Source organism: Sminthopsis crassicaudata, chromosome 4 (genome assembly GCF_048593235.1).
Source record: "Sminthopsis crassicaudata isolate SCR6 chromosome 4, ASM4859323v1, whole genome shotgun sequence".
In the NCBI taxonomy this organism is placed as follows: domain Eukaryota; kingdom Metazoa; phylum Chordata; class Mammalia; order Dasyuromorphia; family Dasyuridae; genus Sminthopsis; species Sminthopsis crassicaudata.
The window spans coordinates 376147140-376168071 of NC_133620.1; the positions used below are offsets into that span (position 1 = coordinate 376147140).

Consider the following 20932-nt stretch of genomic DNA (forward strand, 5'->3'; position numbering starts at 1 on the left):
AATATTTTTTTTTCCAGATTGGCTATGTTCACAGATATATGCTACCTGCTATTTGAACACATTTCATCTTGATCAGAAAGTCGATAACAAGGATCAGCATTGATTTTCTGGTTATTGCATTGTTCAAAATTATTAAACCTTCCAAGTGTCTTCAATATGTTGTTATACGAATTGTTCTCTTTGTTCTTTTCATTTCACTTTGCATCAGTTCATACAAGTCTTTCCCATGTCCATTTCATCATTTTTTGTGGTACAATAAAATCCCATTACATTTATTACAAATTGTTTGGCCATTTTCTAATTAATGGAAACCATAGCTCTTTGCTTAGATTCAAATTCTAACTCCAAAATTTATTGATTATGTTAACATGGATAACTTTTTAATTGTCCTATAGTCTCAAAGCCTTCTCTTTCCCAGTTGAAATTGTCTTTTTGGTTCTCAAATACTTCTTAAGCCTCTTATATGATGTTTCTAAGTGCATATCATATTCTTCTCATTAAACTGTAAGGTCTGTTATGGTAGGAAACTGAGTTGTTTTCATCTTTTCATTCCTATGCTGTTGTCCCTAGTAGAAATTTAATTCATTGAATTCAATTGTATTAGCCACCTAAAAAGCTTTTCAACAGTAGGAAAGATGATTTAGATTGGGAATTTGACTTTTTAATTGTTTCTTGAGTTAAGGTAGTATCTTGTGATTTGGAGTTGGTGATGAGACTTATGGAAGCCATTGGAAAGAGTTTTTAAAAGACAAATTATATGAAAATAGGAATCACTTGCTATTTCCCAATTAGCATTGTCAGTGGAGAAAATGAAATGTAGCAGTGAACAGTTTTAACATCAGCAGTATCATAGTCATTAGATGAGACACAATTTCCTCTTTCAGGTTTATGGGAAGAAGTGAAAACAAGCAGAAATATATAAAGGCTGCTCTTTATTAATGCCACTTGTCCTTGGGGTTGTAGTGCTAACAAAAACAAATGCATTATAAATATGTAAAGAAAGTGACTGTTGTAGTAGTCCCTTTCCTTATTCTTCATTGGTTAGATGCAATATGAACTATTTCTGAGTTATTTTACTGACTCTTCTAGAAAATGCACTTTTTATTTTACTAAATTAGTTTAATATGTTAGAAATGTCTCAACCTCTGCATGAATATTTCCTCATATCCTTTTGTAGTATGAAGTTGCACTGAAACATTTCTTATAGTTTTAGCTACATAAAATAACATTATCTGAGACTCTTTTTTTGGCATTAGTCTGGAACCTTAATCTCTAATCCATTGTTAGAAAAACTATCTTTAATAAGGGGCTAAGGTTATGTTGTTTATTTGGCATTTTTACAATCTATGAGCTTCTAAAAACATATTTATGAAGAGAAACTTGGGATTTTTCATTTCAAAAACATTTATTGACTCACTAGCAGACATGACATGATTTAGAATAAAAATGGAGTTACTTGTGACTTAAATTTCATGTCTACTCTGACCTCCCAAACTTAAATACAGAGAGCCCTAGTGTTATATACTGATGAAACCAGTGGCAGAAATGGAATTGATAAAGGAGTTGAAAGCAAAGAAACAACTGCTCAAGGTTCTATCCTCAAAATCAGAAAACAAAAGTTGACAATATTATTTCTTGACCCAGAAAACTGCTATTTCATAATATACTCTATACCAACAAGCCAACCTCCTCTGCCACCTTATGACTATGATACTTAGAGTTCCATACATTATATCCCTATCCTCTGCAACTGTCTTTTCAGTGCATTCTTGATTTCCTTATTGCGTAGACTATAAATGAAAGGGTTAAGAAAGGGTGTGACTATAGAGTAGACAACAGCCAGTGCTCTGTCATAATCAAGTGAGTAGCTCTTCTTCAATCTCACATACATGAAAAGGATACTCCCAAAAAAGATGATGACTACAGTAAGATGGGAAGCACAAGTGGAAAATGCCTTCTTTTTGCCTTCAGCTGAAGGTATTTTGAAAACAGTTCGAATAATCTGGACATAAGAAATGAGGATCAATAGGAAAGTTACTAAGATCTTGCAGGAGTTAATTATAAAGTCCACTAGTACATTGATGGAAGTGTCTGTGCAAGCCAAACTTAATACTGGTGGAAAGTCACAAAAGATATGCTGAATGTGATTGGGGCCACAAAAGGGGAGCTGAGAAACCAAGGAGATCTCAACTATTGGCCCTGCCAAGCCACCCAACCAGCAACCTGCAGCCATCTTGGCACAGAGTGCTGAAGTCATTAGGGTAGGGTAATGGAGGGGCCGGCAGATGGCTAGATATCTGTCATAAGCCATGGCTGTGAGGAGATAGCATTCAGAAGCTCCAAGAGAGTGAAAAAAGTAGATTTGAAGGAGACATCCAGAAAAGGAGATAGTCTTCTTGTGGCTGAGAAGATTAGCAAGCATCTTAGGGATGGTGGCAGCTGTGTATCCAAGTTCAAGGAGGGAAAGGACACTAACAAATTGATACATTGGTATATGAAGTTTAGTATCCAATCTGACCAACAGAAAAATAACTAAGTTTCCCAAGATGGTGACAAGGTAGATGAGAAGCAGTAGGAAAAACAGGTAAGTTTGGATACCTTGAAGTTGGGGAAAGCCCAAGATGATAAACTCTGTGACCTTGCTCCAGTTTCCAGTGTCCATTTCTTTCTGGTCATAGTCCTAGTAGGCACAAAGAAAGATATGTGAGATATGGCTGTCTGGGTTGAAGGGAAAACTCTTCAGTTTCCTTCATGAATTCATCTTTTGTTAGTTCATATATTGTTTTTTCTGGTTGTGTTAGTTATTCTGTCCAAATGAATAGAACTTCTTGGGTGCAAGGAGAATTTTCATTTCTATCTTTGTACACCTAGAGTCTAGTCTGGTACATAGTATGTTCTGTAATAAATGCTTACTAAATTGAATTGATCTTCATCTTTTATCCTTACCTTACTCTTCCTTACCCTATAATAGTTTTAGAACCTGACTTGGTTCTCCTTCCTGTTTACATCAAGTGAGTGTGCTTTCCACATCTTCCTGAAGTTTAGGTTGGGATTCACCCAGACAGAGATTGCAGAGAAATTCACTCTGCTACTTTCTATCTGTGTGGCATTATTCAAGTCACTAGATCTTTCTGGGTGTTAGTTTCTTCAGGTATAAAATTAAAGAGTAGGATTAAGACAATTTTCTCAAGTCACTTTTTTCTTTGAATCTATGACTCATAAAAATGGGAGTGGTTGATGAACACACTCATTTTAGCCACAATGAAATACTGGGGCTTCTCACATAGTAAAATTTCACTCACTTCCAAAGTATTCAAATAGCAAAACACATTTCTAGTGACAGAAGTAATCTCATCTCCCTGGGTCTTAAAAACACTTCAGAATTAACTAAGAATTTTGAAAATCAAGAATACTCTGAGCTAGATCTTAAAATAAAAATATCCGATAGAGTCCAAGTTGCTTCAGAAATGAAAGAAGATGATTTTTTTTTCATTCTTTTAACATCTTTGTCCCTTTTAGAAACTCAAGGTAACCAGTGGCCTCATACTAGCCCCAAAGTTTATGACCAAGGTTTCAAGGGGACACCTTCCCAATATATTTTCTGAAACTCTTCCTAGTGCTTAGCCATTTCACAATTTCATCCCTAAAATAAATTGTGTTTTTTTTTTCTGTCCATTCTATTCCTTTAGGACCTTGGTCTCTATGGTGGCAGCTAGTTGATCTCCCAAATTAATCAATGGTACTGTATTAATCAGTCAAAATAATCAGCCCTGAATAATATATGGACATTTTGACAATGGATGTTCAAAATATCACAAATCCAGTGCTGAATGATATTCAACTCAAAAAATGTGTCTAATTCAAATGCTTCACTTCACAGTTGAGAAAAATGAGATCCAGAACATATAAATGTCTTGCCCAAGGTCATACCAGAAGTATCAGAGAAAAGATTTGAACCTAGGTTTTCTGACTCCAGAGGCCATGCTTTTCTACTGTATCATATCATCCTTTAGAATAGTTAGATAATATTATTGTTTTTTCTATAATTCAGAATTGTGACACAAAAAGGTAAAATTTCCAGCTAGGCAAAAAGGTAAAGAAGATGGGAAAGGGTTTTTTATTTTGTTTTGTTTTGTTTTTCTTGCAAGTACTTACATTGCCTCTTAAATCATACCAGTTGGCATGGCTTTGGATCATGTCACCTTTAAGGAAAGGACAGAAGCTGAGCAATTAGAAGAAAAATTAGAAAGAATTAAGAATATTTTTAAATAGAAGAAAAGGCATCTCCTACTAAAAATAAGTCATCTAAGAAACTGGCCAAAGAATGGTCACCTAAGAATCACTATACTTAACAAAAACCTTGACTACAGAGGATTCTATATTTCAAGAAATCATGAGTGAAAACTTTCCAGAACCAGAGGTCAGAGAGACAATAAAAAGAATCCCTAGTGACCTCCTACAAGGTCTCAAAATTAAAATTTCTGGAAATGTCATATCCAAAGTCCAGAGCAAGAAGGAAAAAATTCACACACAAAGGAATCATAGTCAGGATCCCATAATTGAAAGATACTATAATATGGAAAAGAACCTGAAATAAATTATACTAGAAAGCAAAAGGAAATATTCTAGAGGAAGGTGAGGTGGTGAGGGGGAGGGATATATCTTTAAAGAAATAAAGGTCTTCTAGAAATCTTTAGATGTAGAAATGTATTAAACTTGACAGAGAAATAGGTAGAAATATGGAGAGGGGGATAGAGTTAAGGAGGATGGGGGCAAAAGATTAATCATAAGGAAACAAATTCCAACTTTGAGGGTAGGCTAGTAGGGGGGAATGAAAGTAAAGAATGAAAATATAAGAGCCCATATTCATAGACTGAGCAACAAAAGAGAAATATTAAGCATATGCTTATTGACAAAAATGAAATAAAATTGTCTTCAATAAAAGACCTTTGAAGGAAAGATTAGAATTAATTTTAGATTAAATAGCAATTTTGGAGAATTAATAAGTCAAAGAACAAATCACAGAAAGAATTGATATTTTAATTTTTTAAAAATTATAGCATTTCAAGTGGTGTAGCCAAGATGGCAGAATAGAAAAAGCATTTGGCTGAGCTCTCTCAAGTTTTCCTTCCAAACAACTTTAAAATCACATCTCAAATCAAATTTTGGAGTGTCAAAAGGTCAGAGTGAGACATTCTTTCAACCCAACAGAATTTAAGAGGTTTCAAAAAGATCTATGACATGGGAGAAGATGCTGGCCTAGAACTCAAAACCTAGGATTCTTGGTATGTTTGCAAGATGTTTAAAGAAAAATGAAAAGAACCCATATGTTCTAAAATATTTATAGCAGCTCTGTTTGGGGTGACAAAGAACTGGAAATTAAAGTGATGCCCATCAGTTGGGAAATGGTTGAATACATTGTAGTTTATAATTATGATAGAATACTAGTGTGGTATAAGAAATGATGAACTTAATCTAAGAAAAGATGGGGTCAATTAGATAGCACAGTGGATAGAACACTGGTCTTGGAGTCAAGAACTTAAATCTAGCCTTAGACATTTGAAACTAACTATTTTTCTGACACTGAGCAAGTCACTTAATCCTGATTGCCCAGCAAAAAAAATAAGGGGTAAAAAAGAAAAAAACAACTTGGAAGTACTTGCATGGAACAACAAAAAGTGAAATGAGTAGAACTGTTATGATATGGGAACCACCTGCCTGTGTCTGCTGGAAGTCTAACTCAGACATGTAATCTCTTCATATGAGAGGATGATGATGATACAAGGAGACTGAGAGACAGTTGCATTGTCTGACTTCTCTCCTCTTCCCTCTGCCTCCAATTTATTTTATCCCCAGTCCACAAGCAGCACCTGTGTCAGTAAAGACTGCTTTGCAACTCCTTCAGATGTTATGATTCACAGCTGTGGAGGCTTTCGGAGAATTGACCTGCCCTTCACCTAGGCATGGTCCTTAACATAGAACCAAAAGAACATTATATACACTAATATTAACTTTTTTTAAAGAACAACTTTGATGAAATTATTTTAGCTATTATAAATACTCAAATTAACTAAAAAGGATATTTGAAGGAAGATGCTATCTGCATCCAGAGAAATAACTGATAAATAGAAGTATTTCTGACTCCAGAGGCCATGTATAGAATGATTTTACACATAAATACATATTTATGCCTACTAGTAGCCATCATAAAGGTTTTGGGAAAAGCAAGGATAAAAGGGGAGGAAATTACATGATAATTTTATAATAAATTTAAAAGAAATATCATATTGTACACAATAGATTTACAATTTTATATGAGCTCATCTTTTTATTGTTCTATGGTAAGAATATGTTTATTCCATAAATTAAAAAGTAAATAAATAAAAATTAATAAAGAACCCACATACATGAAACACTTGAGATAAGGAAAAGTCATGGTTGGCAGAATCTGCAGAAACTTTGGGAGCTCTCAAGCAGAAATTGTAAAGGGACTTAGAAACTTGCCAGAAAGAAATTATAGAGTTCCTCTATGCTAACACTGAATGCTTGACCATTGCCTATACTAATTTCCAGGTCATAGTTCATGAAAAGAAAAAAGCACTTTTGTTCAAGAGGCACAAACAGTTCTGAGGAGCATTACAGATTTTGGTCACAAGGGATCAAGGACTCTGAAAAACAGTATTATTTCCAGTTCCAAGTAATAGAAATCCTGAGGAACAGAATCATTTATAATCCTGAGGAATCAAGAACACTTTTCAGGTTAGGGTCAGAGTGAAGAAACTATGATCACATCTTTCTTGAAGTTAGACCAACATGGAAGCACCAAAAACTTCCAAATCCATAGCACTAGATCAGAAAACAACAGTAGAAAAAAAATTCTAACTCATGAGACAATGCCCCTCCTTCCTTCACACTGAAATGTTGATTTTGAACAACTTCAGTACAAGGTTCGAAAACAAGAAACAAAATATTTATTAAAAGAGCAATAATAATCTGATCATGAAGAGTGACTATAGTAACAAGGAATATTGAAACACAAATTTAAAAGACAATGAAATCACAACAGCAATAAACAAAGCTTCAAAGTGGGGGAATTGGACATAAGCCCAACAAAAATTTCTATGAGTGCTAAAAATCTGATTTTTGAAATCAAATAAAAGTGGTAAAGGGAAAAATAGGTAAAAAATTAAAACAAAGGAAAAATATGAAAAAAGGATTAATAGCTTAGTAAAAGAGGCACAAAACATACTGAAGATAATAAGACATCGATAATACAATTTGGAAAGAGGTAAAAAATTTATTGAAAAAAAGACCTGCTTAATAGACAGAATTGGCTAAATGGGGAAAAAAAGAGAGATACAAAACTCATTGAAGAAAATAATTCCTTAAAAGTTAGAATTTATCTCTTGGAAGCTAATGATTCCAAAAGACATCAAGAAAAAATAAAGAAAAGTGGAAAGAAAAAATGGGGGAGGGGAATGAAATATCTCATTGGAAAAAAAAACAATTAACATAGAAAGTAGATCCAGAACAGATAATTTAAGAATTATCATACCACATGAAATGCATAATCCAAGAACCTAGACATGATATTTCAAGAAATTATCAAAAGAAAATTCCCTGTTGAGTCAGGATGGCAGAATGAAGCCAGGAAGCTTCTCCAGCTCTCCCAGTTTCCAACAAACACTAACAACCAACTCTGAACAGAGCCTGAAAGAATGAAACCACTCACCAGCTCAAGATATATTGGAAAAACTTCAAGAAAGGTGATTCTCATTGGGTGAAAAGGGTATTCAGTTCAGCTCAGACAAAGTCTGCAAGCCAGTGAGAGGATCTCACAGATCAACAACTTAGATCAGGGGTCCCCAAACTATGGCCTGTGGGCCAGATGCAGCCCGCTGAGGACATTTATGCGGCCCACTGGTTATGGCAAAATCAGACTGGAAGTGGCGTTCAACCTAAAGTCACAATAGCAATGCACACTTGGGCACTGGGCTGAGGCGGAGACAGAGTATGAGGCAATATGGAGGTGAGATGAGTTCCCAGGCCAGGGTGTATGGTGCAGAGAAGGGAGAGAGATGCAGAAGACAGAGAACTGACGGCCTGCAGCCTTGTAAAGTAACGGAAGCCACCACAAGAGACAGGCACGAGGGATGTACAGTGCATGCTGCACATGTCACGGTCACTGCAGGAGGAATATATGTGCTGCTTGGGTGTACAGGCATAGTAATAGTTAGTACTACAAGTCCCAGCTTGACTCTATCATTGTCATTATGCTATAATGACAATGTAATGGCTTCCTCTCTAGCGCATATTGCAGTATTGGCTGCTATTGTCACCCAGAGTGAGGCTCCTGGTACCAGGCCGTGGCCCTGTATCCAGAGAGACCTCATGTCTGGCTGTTGTGGTCATCAGTTTTATCATTGTGTGTATGTTCTGTAGTTTCATAAAGGGATGGAATATTGCTAATATGTCATCACCTTATTATCACTGGGTGTCTGACCTTAGTGTCCCCCCCCACTTATCCTGAGTATGAAGGGGTACAGAGCTGGTGTACTGCTTTATCCCCCTCCAGATTCTTAAGGTCCCCATATACTTGTGCAGCTTCAAGTCACATGGTGACTTCTCCTGGAAGCCCCAATGTATGATTTGTCACTGAAGCTCATTCTGACATACACTATATCACTCGGTTATATACATATATGCACAGTCTTGACTGCAATTGTGATAAATTACAAGTGCAGCACATATGATCGTGCAGCACTGGATCATGAGAATTGATCCCAGGATTCAGAGGAAGCCAGGGCATTTGGGAAGGCTGCCTGAGTGGTGACTTGTGTGCAGTGAAGCTCTGAAGTGGGAGAGAGTGCAGGAAATGGAGGCATCACAGCACAGAGGCAGTTTGGAGGAAGTTGGACATTGCGGTCTGTATATCTCTGTGTGGGCAAATTTATTGCTGGTATATTGTTTTTGTAGCACTGTACATTATATATATATATATATATATATATATATATATATATATATATATGTATGTATGTATGTATGTATGTATGTATGTATTTTACTAATAGCAATTTGGAATCCCGACGACTGATGGTGCCCCTAGCATGGTGAGGTCTAAGAAAGGAGTAATTGCTTGCATTACCCAAAAGATGGACAAACATAACCATTCTCATCCAATAACCATACACTGCCTCATCCACCAACAAGTGCTGTGTAGTAAATCACTGAAGTGGGACTCTGTTATGAAAATTGTGATATCTTGTGTTAACTTCAGATTAGAGCTAATGCAATAAATCACAGACAATTTCAGGAATTTCTGTCTGAGCTAAATTGAGTATGAAGATGTTCTATATAACACAGAAGTCCATTGGCTGAGTTGAGGGAGTTTTGAAACGTTTCTATGACTTACTTCCACAGATTACAAATTTTCTGCTTTCAAAAACCAAAGAAGTACCAGAGTTCAATGATGCAGAATGGAAATGGCATCTTGCCTTTCTGACAGATGTAACAGAGCTACTCAACAATTTCAATATGCAACTTTAAGGAAAGGGGAAGCTCATCTGTGATATGCAATCACATGTCAAAGCATTTGAAGTAAAATTAGGCCTCCTCATCAAACAAGTGAAGGAGGAAAACTTCTGCCATCTCCCCACAACTCAAAATCTATTATCAGAAAAACCACTAATTGCATTCCCAAACAAAACATGTGTGGATTCATTGGAAACATTGCAAAAGGAGTTCCAATTTAGATTTAAAGAGCTTCATCTCCATGAACAGGACATATAGCTTTTCCATAACCCGTTTTCTATTAACATTGAAAATGTGGATACAATTTACCAAAGGGAACTGGCTGAACTGCAGAATTGTGGCTCTCTGAAAGACACATTCAAGTCAAGCAGCCTTCATAATTTCTATGCATCTCTCCCCTCTGAGACATATTCTCATCTCAGGAACCATGCACTCAAAATGGCAACCATCTTTGGCAGCACTTTTATGTCTGTGAACAGACTTTTTCTAGAATGAAACATTTGAAATCTCCAACTAGATTAAGACTAACAGATGCACACTTGCATCACTTGTTATGACTAGCAGTGACAAACATGGAACTAGACATTGACCATCTCATAGCCAAAAGCAGGCCCATAGTTCCCATTGAAATACTGGTAAGTTTGTTGATTTAACTTACTTCATTTTAAATATTGTGTTTGTTCCCATTTTGTTTCTTCACTTCAAAATAAGATATATGCAGCATGCATAGGAATTTGTTCATAGTTTTTGTTTTTACTATAGTCTGGCCCTCCAATAGTCTGAGGGACAGTAAACTGGCCCCCTATTTGAAAAGTTTGAGGACCACTGACTTAAACCATTGATCCTTTCTCAGTAGAGAAACAAACCAGTGTGGCAGCCTCCAATTGTAGCTCAGAATGCAAATTTCAGGAAACCAGGCTGTTTCCTGGAAAGAACAGCTAAATCTACCCTCTGCAAACACAATAGACACTGTGCTCAAAGCCAAGGTTCATAACTACATAAGAAGCCTGAGACAGTACCCCCTTTATCCCAGGAGCAGAGGAGAAGAGAAAGAAGAGAGAGAGAGAGAGAAAGAGAGAGAGAGAGAGAGAGAGAGAGAGAGAGAGAGAGAGAGAGAGAGAGAGAGAGAGAGAGAGAGAATACCAAAAGAAATGGAAACAGAAAAGCACCTTCATGATAGAGAGCTACTTTGGTGACAGGAAGATCACAATACCATCACAGATGAGAACAAAATGTACACAGAGGAAATCTCAAAGAATGATATGAATTAGTTTCAAGCCCAAAGAGACTTCTTGAAAGTGCTCATAAAAGACTTTAAAAGGCAAATAAGAGATGTGGGGGGGAAAAATGAGAAGAGAAATGAGAGATATGCAAGAGAGAATTCAAACAGATTGTGAGAGGAATGTGATTCTTTAAAAAATAGAATTGGCCAAATTAAAAAAAAATCTAAAGAATGTAATATCTTCAAGAAATAGAATTAATTAATCAAATAGAAAAAGAGATACAAAAATTAACTGAAGAAAATTACACATTAAAAACTAGAATGGGACAAATGGAAGCTAATGATTCTATAAGACAACAAGAATCAGTCAAACAAATGAAAAAGAATGAAAAAAAGGTAAAATGTAAAATACCTCATTGGAAAAATGACCTACTTCAAAATAGATCCAGAAGAGACAATTTCAAAATTATAGTGTACCTGAAAGCTATGATAAAAAAAAGAACCTGGATAGCATTCTTTAAGAGATCATCAAGGAAAACTGCCCTGATTCTAGAAAAAGAGGGAGAAATAGTCATTGAAAGAAATCACTGATTACCTTTAGAAAGAAATCCCACAAGGAAAAACCCAAGAAATATTGTTGCAAAATTTCAGAACTAAAATATCAAGGAAAAAAATGCTGGAAGCTGAGAAACAAAAGCAATTCAAGTATCAGAGAGCAACAGTCAGGATTACCCAGGATCTGGCAGTTTCTACAATAAAGGATCAGATAACCTGGAATACCAAATTCTGAAAGGCGAAGAACCTGGGGTTGCAACCAAGAATTAACTCCCAGCATAGGTGAGCACCATTTTTCAGGGGAGGAGATGAATCTTCAAGGAACTAAAGCCTTTCAATCATTTCTATTGAAAAAACCAGAACTAAATAAAAAATTTAATTTACAAACACAGGACTCAAGAGAAGCATAAAAAGGTAAACAATGGAAAATAGATATTTTTAAAATGTTAAAGTGTTTACATTCCTAGGTGGAAAAATTATATCTGTAACTCTTGAGAACTATTACTGGAGCAGATAGTGGGGGACATCACATGGATAGAAGATATAGTTGCAAATAGATTCTGATGTGATGATATCAAAGAAAAAGACATTAAGAGGTGAAAAAGGACTATGATGGCAGAAGAGAAAAGGGTAGCAATAATCGGACAAATTAGCTCACATGAGGAAGAACAAAAGACCTATTACAAATGAGGGAAAGAAGGGAGGGCAATGAACATTGTCTGAAGTTTGATCTTATCAGTTTTGAGTCAAAAAGAAAATAACAATCATTCAGTTGGACATAGAAATATATCCAATTCTATAAAGAGATAGGAGGAGAAAAAGGAAAGAAAATAGATGGGCTGGATAGAAGGGAGGGCAAAAACACTAGAGAAAAAAAGAAAAAAAGAAAGGGTGAGAGATAGTACAAGATAAGGTAGTCCTTGGAGTGGGTTAAAAAACAAAATACTACAAAGGAGGGAGGGGGATAGAAGTAATGGGTGGGGTAAATTAAAACTGTTCAGGATGAACAGAGAGAATAAAAGTATATATAGGGGAAAGAAAACAGGATAGAGGAAATAGAGAGCTGGTAAACATAATGGTGAATGTAAATGAAATGTACTCTTCCATAAAACAAGTGAATAGCAGAATGGATTAAAAAACAGTCTTGCAATATGTTATTTATGAAAAACACATTTGACACAGAAAGACACATACAGAGTAAAGGTAAAAGGATAAAGCAATATCTATTATGCTTCAGCTGAAGTAAAAAAAAAAAGCAGAAGTAGCAATTTTGATGTCAGATAAAGCAAAAGTAAAAAATAGATCTAATTAAAACAGCTAAGGAAGAAAAATACATTTTGATAAAGGATACCATAAACAACAAAGTAATAATGATAATAAATGTATATGTACCAATAGAACCCCCACATTCCTGAGAAGATTTAAAACCAGTTATAGGAAGAAATAGAAAGCAAAAACATATTAGTGGGGGACCTCAAACTTCCCCTATCAGAATTGATCAAATCTAATCACAAAATAAACAAGAAACTAGAGAGGTTATTAAAATCCTATAAATACCCAGATATGATATATCTCTTGAGAAAATTGAATAGGGACAGAAAGGAAAGTATCTTTTTTCAGAATTACATGGCACCTATACAAAAATTGACCATGTATTAGAGCATCAAAACCTCACAATCAAATGCACAAAGACAGATATAGTAAATGCTTGCTTTTCAAGCTATGATGCAATACAAATTATATTCAATAAAGAACCAGAGAAAGATAGATTAAAAGCTAATTGGAAATTAAATAATCTAATTCTAACAAATGAATGTGTGAAATAGCAAATCACAAAAACAATCCTAATTTCATCCAAAAGAATGACAAAAATAAATGATATATCAAAACTTATGGGACACAGCCAAAGTAGTTCTTAGAGGAAATTTTATTTTTCTAAATACCTACATGATTAAAACAGAGAAAGAAGAGAACAATGAATTTAGCACACAATTAAAATAACTAGAAAAAGAACAAACTAAAAAATTGTTACTAAATACCAAATTAGAAATTCTGAAGCTCAAAAAAAGAAATTAATGAAATTGAAACTAAAAAAATGAAGGTGGAGCCAAGATAATGGAGAAGTGACAAATCTTTTTCTGAGCTCTCCCCATGACTTTCAAACTAATAGCAAGTCCAGCCTCTAAACTGGTTTTCAAATTACAGAACACATGATTATTGGGAGTATAACATATTTCCAGCAGAAAATAACTTCAAAGAAAGGTCTGTTTCAATTGGGCAAGGAGGGAAGCAGGCCAAGTGGAGGTGGGCTGAGTGCAGGCAGAATGAGCACAGAGGGCAGGCAGCACAAAGTCACAGAACAGTGTGGGCTTTCATGTGCCAGAGAATCTATTGGAAGTAATCTACAGCAGTGTTGGCTACTCTCCTTGTTGCAAACCAGTAGATCAGCAGACTAGTTATAAGATATACAAGGCAATTCAAAAGGCAAATTGAGAGCCCCTAAATGCCAGAATTTCACAGGACCCACTCACAGCCAACCAGCACCAGAATTTGGTCAGCACTGCCCCAATACAGCCACTGCCCCCTGGAGAGAAAGGTTGGGCAATTTCTTCTTTACCCTAAAAGCAGACTTCAACTTAAAAAAGAGCAAAAAAGCAAAAAGAACTCTGACAATAAATAGTTTTTAATTTATTTGTTTATTTATTTGGTTTTTTGCCAAGGCAATTGGGGTTAAGTGACTTGCCCAGGGTCACACAGATAGGAATTGTAAATGTGTGCGACTGGATTTGAACTCAGGTCCTCCTGACTTCAGGGCTGGTGCTCTATCCGCTGTGCCACTTAGCTGCCACCATAGATAATTTTTATGGTGAAAGAGGAGAACAGATAACAAATCTTGAGGAAAATAAAAGCAGATTATCTCCAGATGAAGCCCCAAAGGGTGACTTAAATTGGTTCCCATCTCACAAAACCCTCTTGAAAGAATTCAAAAATAATCTTTAAAAGAGACCTAGAAGAAAAATGGGGAAAGGAAATGAGAACTTTGAAACAGGTTTGGGAAAGGAAACACATAAATTATCTGAAGAAAACTCCTTACAAAATTGATTTAGTGAAATATAATAAGCATATAAGTCACTACAAAATGGATTTGAAAAAATGGGAAAAATTTTGTGAAATGGGAAGAAAAATCCATAGAAAAAAACAAATAATTTAAAAATTCAATTGACCAAATTTAAAAAGTTCTTTAAAAAGAATTTTAAAAGGTAACTCATAAAAATAATTCACTAAAAATTAGGATTGAACAAATACCGTGTTTCCCCGATAATAAGACCTATCCTGAAAATAAGACACCCACATACTCTTTAATATTCCGCTAAAATAAGCCCTCCCCCGAAAATAAGCCCTATCGAACTTACTATGAAAACGGTCATCATGGTGATCCCCTGCGCTATATGCTGCGTAGCGGTACCTTCAGTAAGCAGCGCCGCCCTCCCCTCCCGGGTGAAACGCACGTCCGCTCCGAGCTGCATCCAATCAGAGCTGCAGCAGTGAGCGCGTCATCCTCTTCTTCCCTGGTGATTTGCTTGCTGGCGCTACTGAGAGCAGTGCTGCGGAGTAGAGCTGAGACAGGACCATCTAAAAACTCGGTAAGTTCAGTAAGCGATGGAGAATAAAATAAGCACTCAGGGGGCATGATGGAGGCTAAAAGGGGCATGATGGAGGCTAAAATGGGCATGATGGATGATAAAAGGGGCATGATGGAGGCTAAAATGGGCATGATGGAGGATAAAAGGGGCATGATGGAGGATAAAATAAGCCCTCCCCTGAAAATAAGCCTTCTGGTGTTTTTTAGTCCCAAAAAAATAATAAGACAGTGTCTTATTATCAGGGAAACACGGTAGAAATGTATGACTCAATGAGACATCAAGAATCAACCAAGCAAAAGCAAAAAACTAAAAAAAAAAAAACAAAACAAAAACAAAAAACAAAACAGAAGAAAATGTAAAATACCTAGTTGGAAAAACAACTGACCTGGAAAATAGATCTAGGAAAGACAATGTAATGATTACTGGACTTCCTGAAAACCATGATGAAAAAAGAACCCTGACACTATCTTTCAGAAAATCATCAAGGAAAATTGCACTTATGTCCTAGAATCAGAAGGTAAAACAGCCATTGAAAGCATTCATTGATCATCTCCTGAAAGAGACCCCCAAAATGAAAACTTGAAGAAATAGCATGATTAAAATTCAAAACTATCAGACCAAGGAAACAATATTGCAAGCAGCCAGAAAGAAATAATTCAGTTACTGAGGAGACACAATTAGGATTATCCAGGACCTAGCAACATCCACCTTTAAGGATTAAAGGGCCTGGAATCTGATGTTCTGAAAGTCAAAGGAACTTAGAATGCAACCAAGAATGAACTACCCTGCTTAATTGAGCATTATCTTTCAGTGAAGAAGATGGACATTCAATGATATAGATGAATTTCAACTATTCCTAATGAAAAGACCAGAACCGAACAAAAAATTTGCCCTCCAAATATAGAACTCAAGAGAAGCATAAAAAGATAAAAAGGAAAGAACTCTTGAGAACTACATTTCTGTTATAGATATACATAGTGAGTGCAGGAATAATTTGATTTTACTGACATAATATAAAAAAGAAACTAGTGGTGGAAAAGGGATTGTACTGGAAAAGGAGGAAAATGGAGTTAAAATGAAGGAATTTACATTTCATAAAGAGGCAAAGAAGACCTATAATAATTGAGCAGAAAAGAGAGGGGTATGAACATTGTATGAATCAGTATTAGGCACAAAGAGAGAATATTAAACATATTTGGTTTCATGGAGAAACTTGTCTCAACTTATAGGGAAGTGGGAGGGGAAAGGAAAAGGGGGGGTCTAATAGAAGAAAAATAGAAACAGTAGGAGAAAGGTATAAAAAAGGGAGAATCTATAAAAGGAAAGGCAGCTTGAGGGAGGTGGTGGTCAGAAGCAAAATACTGGGGAGGATGGAAAAGGGAAAAAGAAAGAGAAAAGAATAATTTGGGGCAAATAAGATGGCAGGAAACACCAGAATTAGTCAACTGTGAATGGGATGAACTCTCCCATAAAATGGAAGCAGATATCAGACTGGATTAAAAGCTAGAATCCTACAATATGTTGTTTATAAGAAACACATTTAAAGCAGAGTGATATACACAGAGTAAAAGTAAAAAGCTGGACTAGAATCTATTATACTTTAGGTGAAGTAAAAAAAGCAGGGCTAGCAATCCTGATCTCAGATCAAGCAAAAGCAAAGATAGATCTAATTAAAAAAGATAAGGAAGGAAACTACATTTTGCTAAAGGGTACCATAGAAAATAAAATAATATCAATTCTAAGATATATGTACCACATTGTATAGCATCTAAATTCTTAAAGGAGATGTTAAGAGAGCTGCAAGAAGAAATAGATAGCAAAACTATGATAGTGGGGGATCTCAATCTTACTCTCTCAGAACTAGATCAATTGAAACATAAAATATATAAGAAAGAAGTTAAGGAGATAAATATATTTATAACTGCTAGGTATGATAGATCTTTGGAGAAAATTGAATGACTACAAAAAGGAGTACACTTTTTCTCAGTGGGTCATAGAACCTCTACAAAAATTGACTATATATTAGAGCATAAAGTCCTCAAAATCAAATGCAGAAAGGCAGAAATAGTAAATGCATTCAGATCACAATGCAAAAAAAAATATATTCAATAAAAGGCTAGGGGAAAATAGACCAAAAATTAATTGAAAACTAAGTAATCTAATCCTAAAGAATGAATGGGTGAATCTGCAAATCATAGACACAATCAGTAATTTCATCCAAGAGAATGACAATAATGAGGCAACATACCAAAATTTGTTAGATGCAGCCTAACTGGTAATAAGGGAAAATTTTATATTTCTAGATGCTTGCTTGCTTAAAATAGAAAAAAAGGGGATCAATGAATTGGGCTTGCAACTAAAAAAGCTAGAAAAAGAAGAAATTAAATATCCCCAATGATATATCAAATTTGAAATTCTAAAAATAAAAGAAGAGATTAATAAAATTATGAGTAAGAAAACTATTGAATTAATAAATAAAACTAATAATTGGTTTTATGAAAAACAAAAAACTATATAGATAAACCTTTAGTTAATTTGATTAGAAAAAGGAAAGAGGAAAATCAAATGGTTAGTCTCAATAATGAAAAGGAAGAACTTTCCACCAATGAAGAGAAAATTAGAACAATAATTAGGAGTTATTTTGCCCAACTTTATGTCAATTAATTTTATAATCTAAGTGAAATGGAGGAATACCTACAAAAATATAGATTGCCCAGATTAACATAAGAGGAAATAAACTATTTTAAAAGTCGCATTTTAGAAAAAGAAATAGAACAAGCTATTAATCAACTTCCTAAGAAAAAATCTCCAGGGCCAGATGGATTCACATGTGAATTCTATCAAACATTTAAAGAACAATTAATTCCCATACTATGCAAACTATAAGAAAACAATAAAGAAGAACTCCTACCAAATTGCTTTTATTACAGTCATGCTCCTGATACCTAAACTAGATAGGATGAAAAGAGAAAGAAAATTATAGACTAATTTCTCTAATATTGAAGCAAAAATATTAAATAAAATATTAGCAAAGAAATTACAGAATGTCATTCCCAGGATAATACACTACGACCAAGTAGGATTTGTACCAGAAATGCAGGTCTGGTTCAATATTAGGAAAACTATTAACTTAATTGAGTTTATCAATAACCACACTAACAAAAACCATAAGATTATCTCAATAGATGTAGAAAAAAATGTTTGGCAAAATACAACACCCATTCCTATTGAAGACACTAGAGATTATAGGAATAAATTGACTTTTCCTTAAAGTGATCAGTAGCATCTATTTAAAATTATCAGCAAGCATCATATATAAAGGGGAAAAACTAGACCCATTCCCAGTAAAATCAGAGGTGTAACAAGGTTGCCATTAGTATTAGAAATGCTAGCTTTGTCAATAAGAAAAGAAAAAAAGAGATTAAAGAAATTAGAGTAGGTCACGAGGAAACCAAATTATCACTCTTTTCAAATGATATGATGGTATACTTAGAGAACTCTAAAGAATCAGCTAAAAAACTACTAGAAACAATCCAACTTTTGAAAAGTTTCAGGTTACAAAACAAATGCACAGAAATCATAAGTATTTTTATATATTACCAACAAAGCTCAGCAGCAAGAGATACATAGAGAAATTACATTTTAAGTAATTGTAGTTAATATAAAATATTTGGGAGTCTACCTGTCAAAGTAAAGACAAGAAATATATGAACACAACTACAAAACACTTTCTACACAAATGAAGTCAGATCTAAACAATTGGGAAAATAGCAAATGCTATTGGGTAGTCAAACAAATATAAACATATAAAAAATGAAAATACTACCTAAATTAATTTACTTATTTAATATCAATCAAACTCCCAAGAAATTATTTTACAAATCTAAAAAAAATAATGATAACAAAGTTCATCTGGAAGAACAAAAGATCAAGAATTTCAAGAGAATTCATGAAAAAAAATGTGAATGAAGGTGGCTTAGCTGTTCCAGATCTAAAACTATATTATAAAGCATCAGTCATCAAAATCATTTGGTACTGGTTAGGAAATAAAGTATTTGATTAGTGGAACAGGTTAGACTCACAGGACAAAATGATCAATGAGTATAGTAATCTAGTATTTTACAAACCCTAAGACCCAAGGTTTTGGGATAAAAACTTACTACTTGGCAAAAACTGCTGGGGAAATTGGAAACTCATATGGCAGAAACTAGGCTTTGACCCACACCTAACACCATATACCAAGATGAGTTCAAAATGTGTTCATGTTCTAGACATAAAGAGTGATATTATAAACAAATCAGAAGAATATAGAATAGTTTACCTCTCAGATCTGTAGAGGAGGAAGGAATTTGTGACCAAAGAATTATAGAGCATTATTGATCACAAAATAGATAATTTTGATTATATTAAGTTAAAAGTTTTTGTACACACAAAACTAACACAGACAAGATTAGAAGGGAAGCTGTACACTGGAAAAAAAATTACATTTAAAGGTTCTGAGAAAGGCCCCATTTTTAAATTACATAGAGATTTGACTCAGATTTATAAGAAATCAAGCCATTGATAAATGGTCAAAGAAAATGAACAGACAATTTTCAGATGAAGAAATTGAAACATTTCATAATGATTGATGTTGATGGGGATGTTGGAATATTGGGACACATATATTATTGATGGAATTGTCAATGGATCCAACCATTCTGAAAGGCAATTTGGATCCATGCTCAAAGCATTATCAAACTGTGCATATCCTTTGATCCAGCAGTGTTACTACTGGACTTATATCTCAAAGAGATCTTATAAGAAGGAAAGGGACCCACATATGCAAAAATGTTTGTGGCAGCCCTTTTTGTACTGGCAAGAAACTGGAAACTAGGTGGATGCCTGTAAGTTGGAGAATGGCTGAATAAGTTATGTTCTATGAGTATTACGGAATATTATTGTTCTGTAAGAAATGATCAGCAATATGACTTCAGAGAAGCTTGGAGAGACTTACATGAACTTATGCTAAGTGAAATGAACAGAGCCAGGAGATCATTTTACATGATCAATTCAGATGGATGTGGCTCTCTTCAATAATGAGATGATTCAGACCAGTTCTGATGATCTTGTGATCAAGAAAGCCATCCCACAGTGAGAGGACTGTGGGAACTGAGTGTCCTTCACAACATAGCATTTTCACTCTTTTTACTGGTATTTGATTGCATTTTATTTTCTTTCTCATTTTTTCCTGTCTGATTTGGTTTTTCTTGTGCAGTAAGATAATTATATAAATATGCATGCATATATTGGATTTAACATGCATATCAACCATGTTTAACATATATTGGACTACTAGGAGTCAGGGTGGGAGAAAAGGAGAAAATTAGAACACAAAGTTTTTCAGGATTAATGTTGAAAAAGTATCCATACATATGTCCTGATAAATATATATATATATATATATATATATATATATATATATACATATATATATATATATATGTATATATATATATATATATATATACATATATATATATATGTAAATAATAAAAGCTTTATTTTTTTAAGAAACTAAGAAAACTATTGAAGTAATTAATAAAATTATGAGTTGGTTCTATGAAAAAATAACAAAATGGATAAATCTTTGGTTAATTGGATTAGAAAAAGCAAGGAAAAAAATACCACCATTAAAAATTAAAAGGCTGAACTTACAACCAAGGAAAAAAGAAATTAAAACTATAATTAGGATGATTTTGCCCAACTGTGATAATCTAACCAAGATGGAAAAATATTTATAAAGATATAAATTACCAAAATAGTCCCATTTTAGAAAAAAGAAATTGACCAAACCATTAATGAACTCTCTAATAAAAAAAAATCTCCAAAATTCATTTACAAATAAATTCTACCAAACATTTAAAACAATTAATTCCAATACTATGCAAACTATTTGAAAAAAAAAAAAGGCAAAGGAGTCCTGTCAAAATTTTTC

The 20932-nt window shown here is 34.4% G+C and overlaps 1 protein-coding gene across 2 annotated transcripts in view; it reads right to left on the minus strand.

The window, feature by feature from the left end:
* Positions 1 to 1686: 1686 nt before the first annotated feature.
* LOC141541384 (olfactory receptor 6N1-like) overlaps positions 1687 to 20932 on the minus strand; it is a 97008-nt gene continuing 77762 nt past the window's right edge. For both annotated transcript variants that reach the window (XM_074265523.1, XM_074265522.1), the window contains one exon: positions 1687 to 2680. In XM_074265523.1, the coding sequence (XP_074121624.1) occupies positions 1730 to 2680 (951 nt within the window). In that variant the 3' untranslated portion in view covers positions 1687 to 1729. The remainder of the gene's footprint in view (positions 2681 to 20932) is intronic.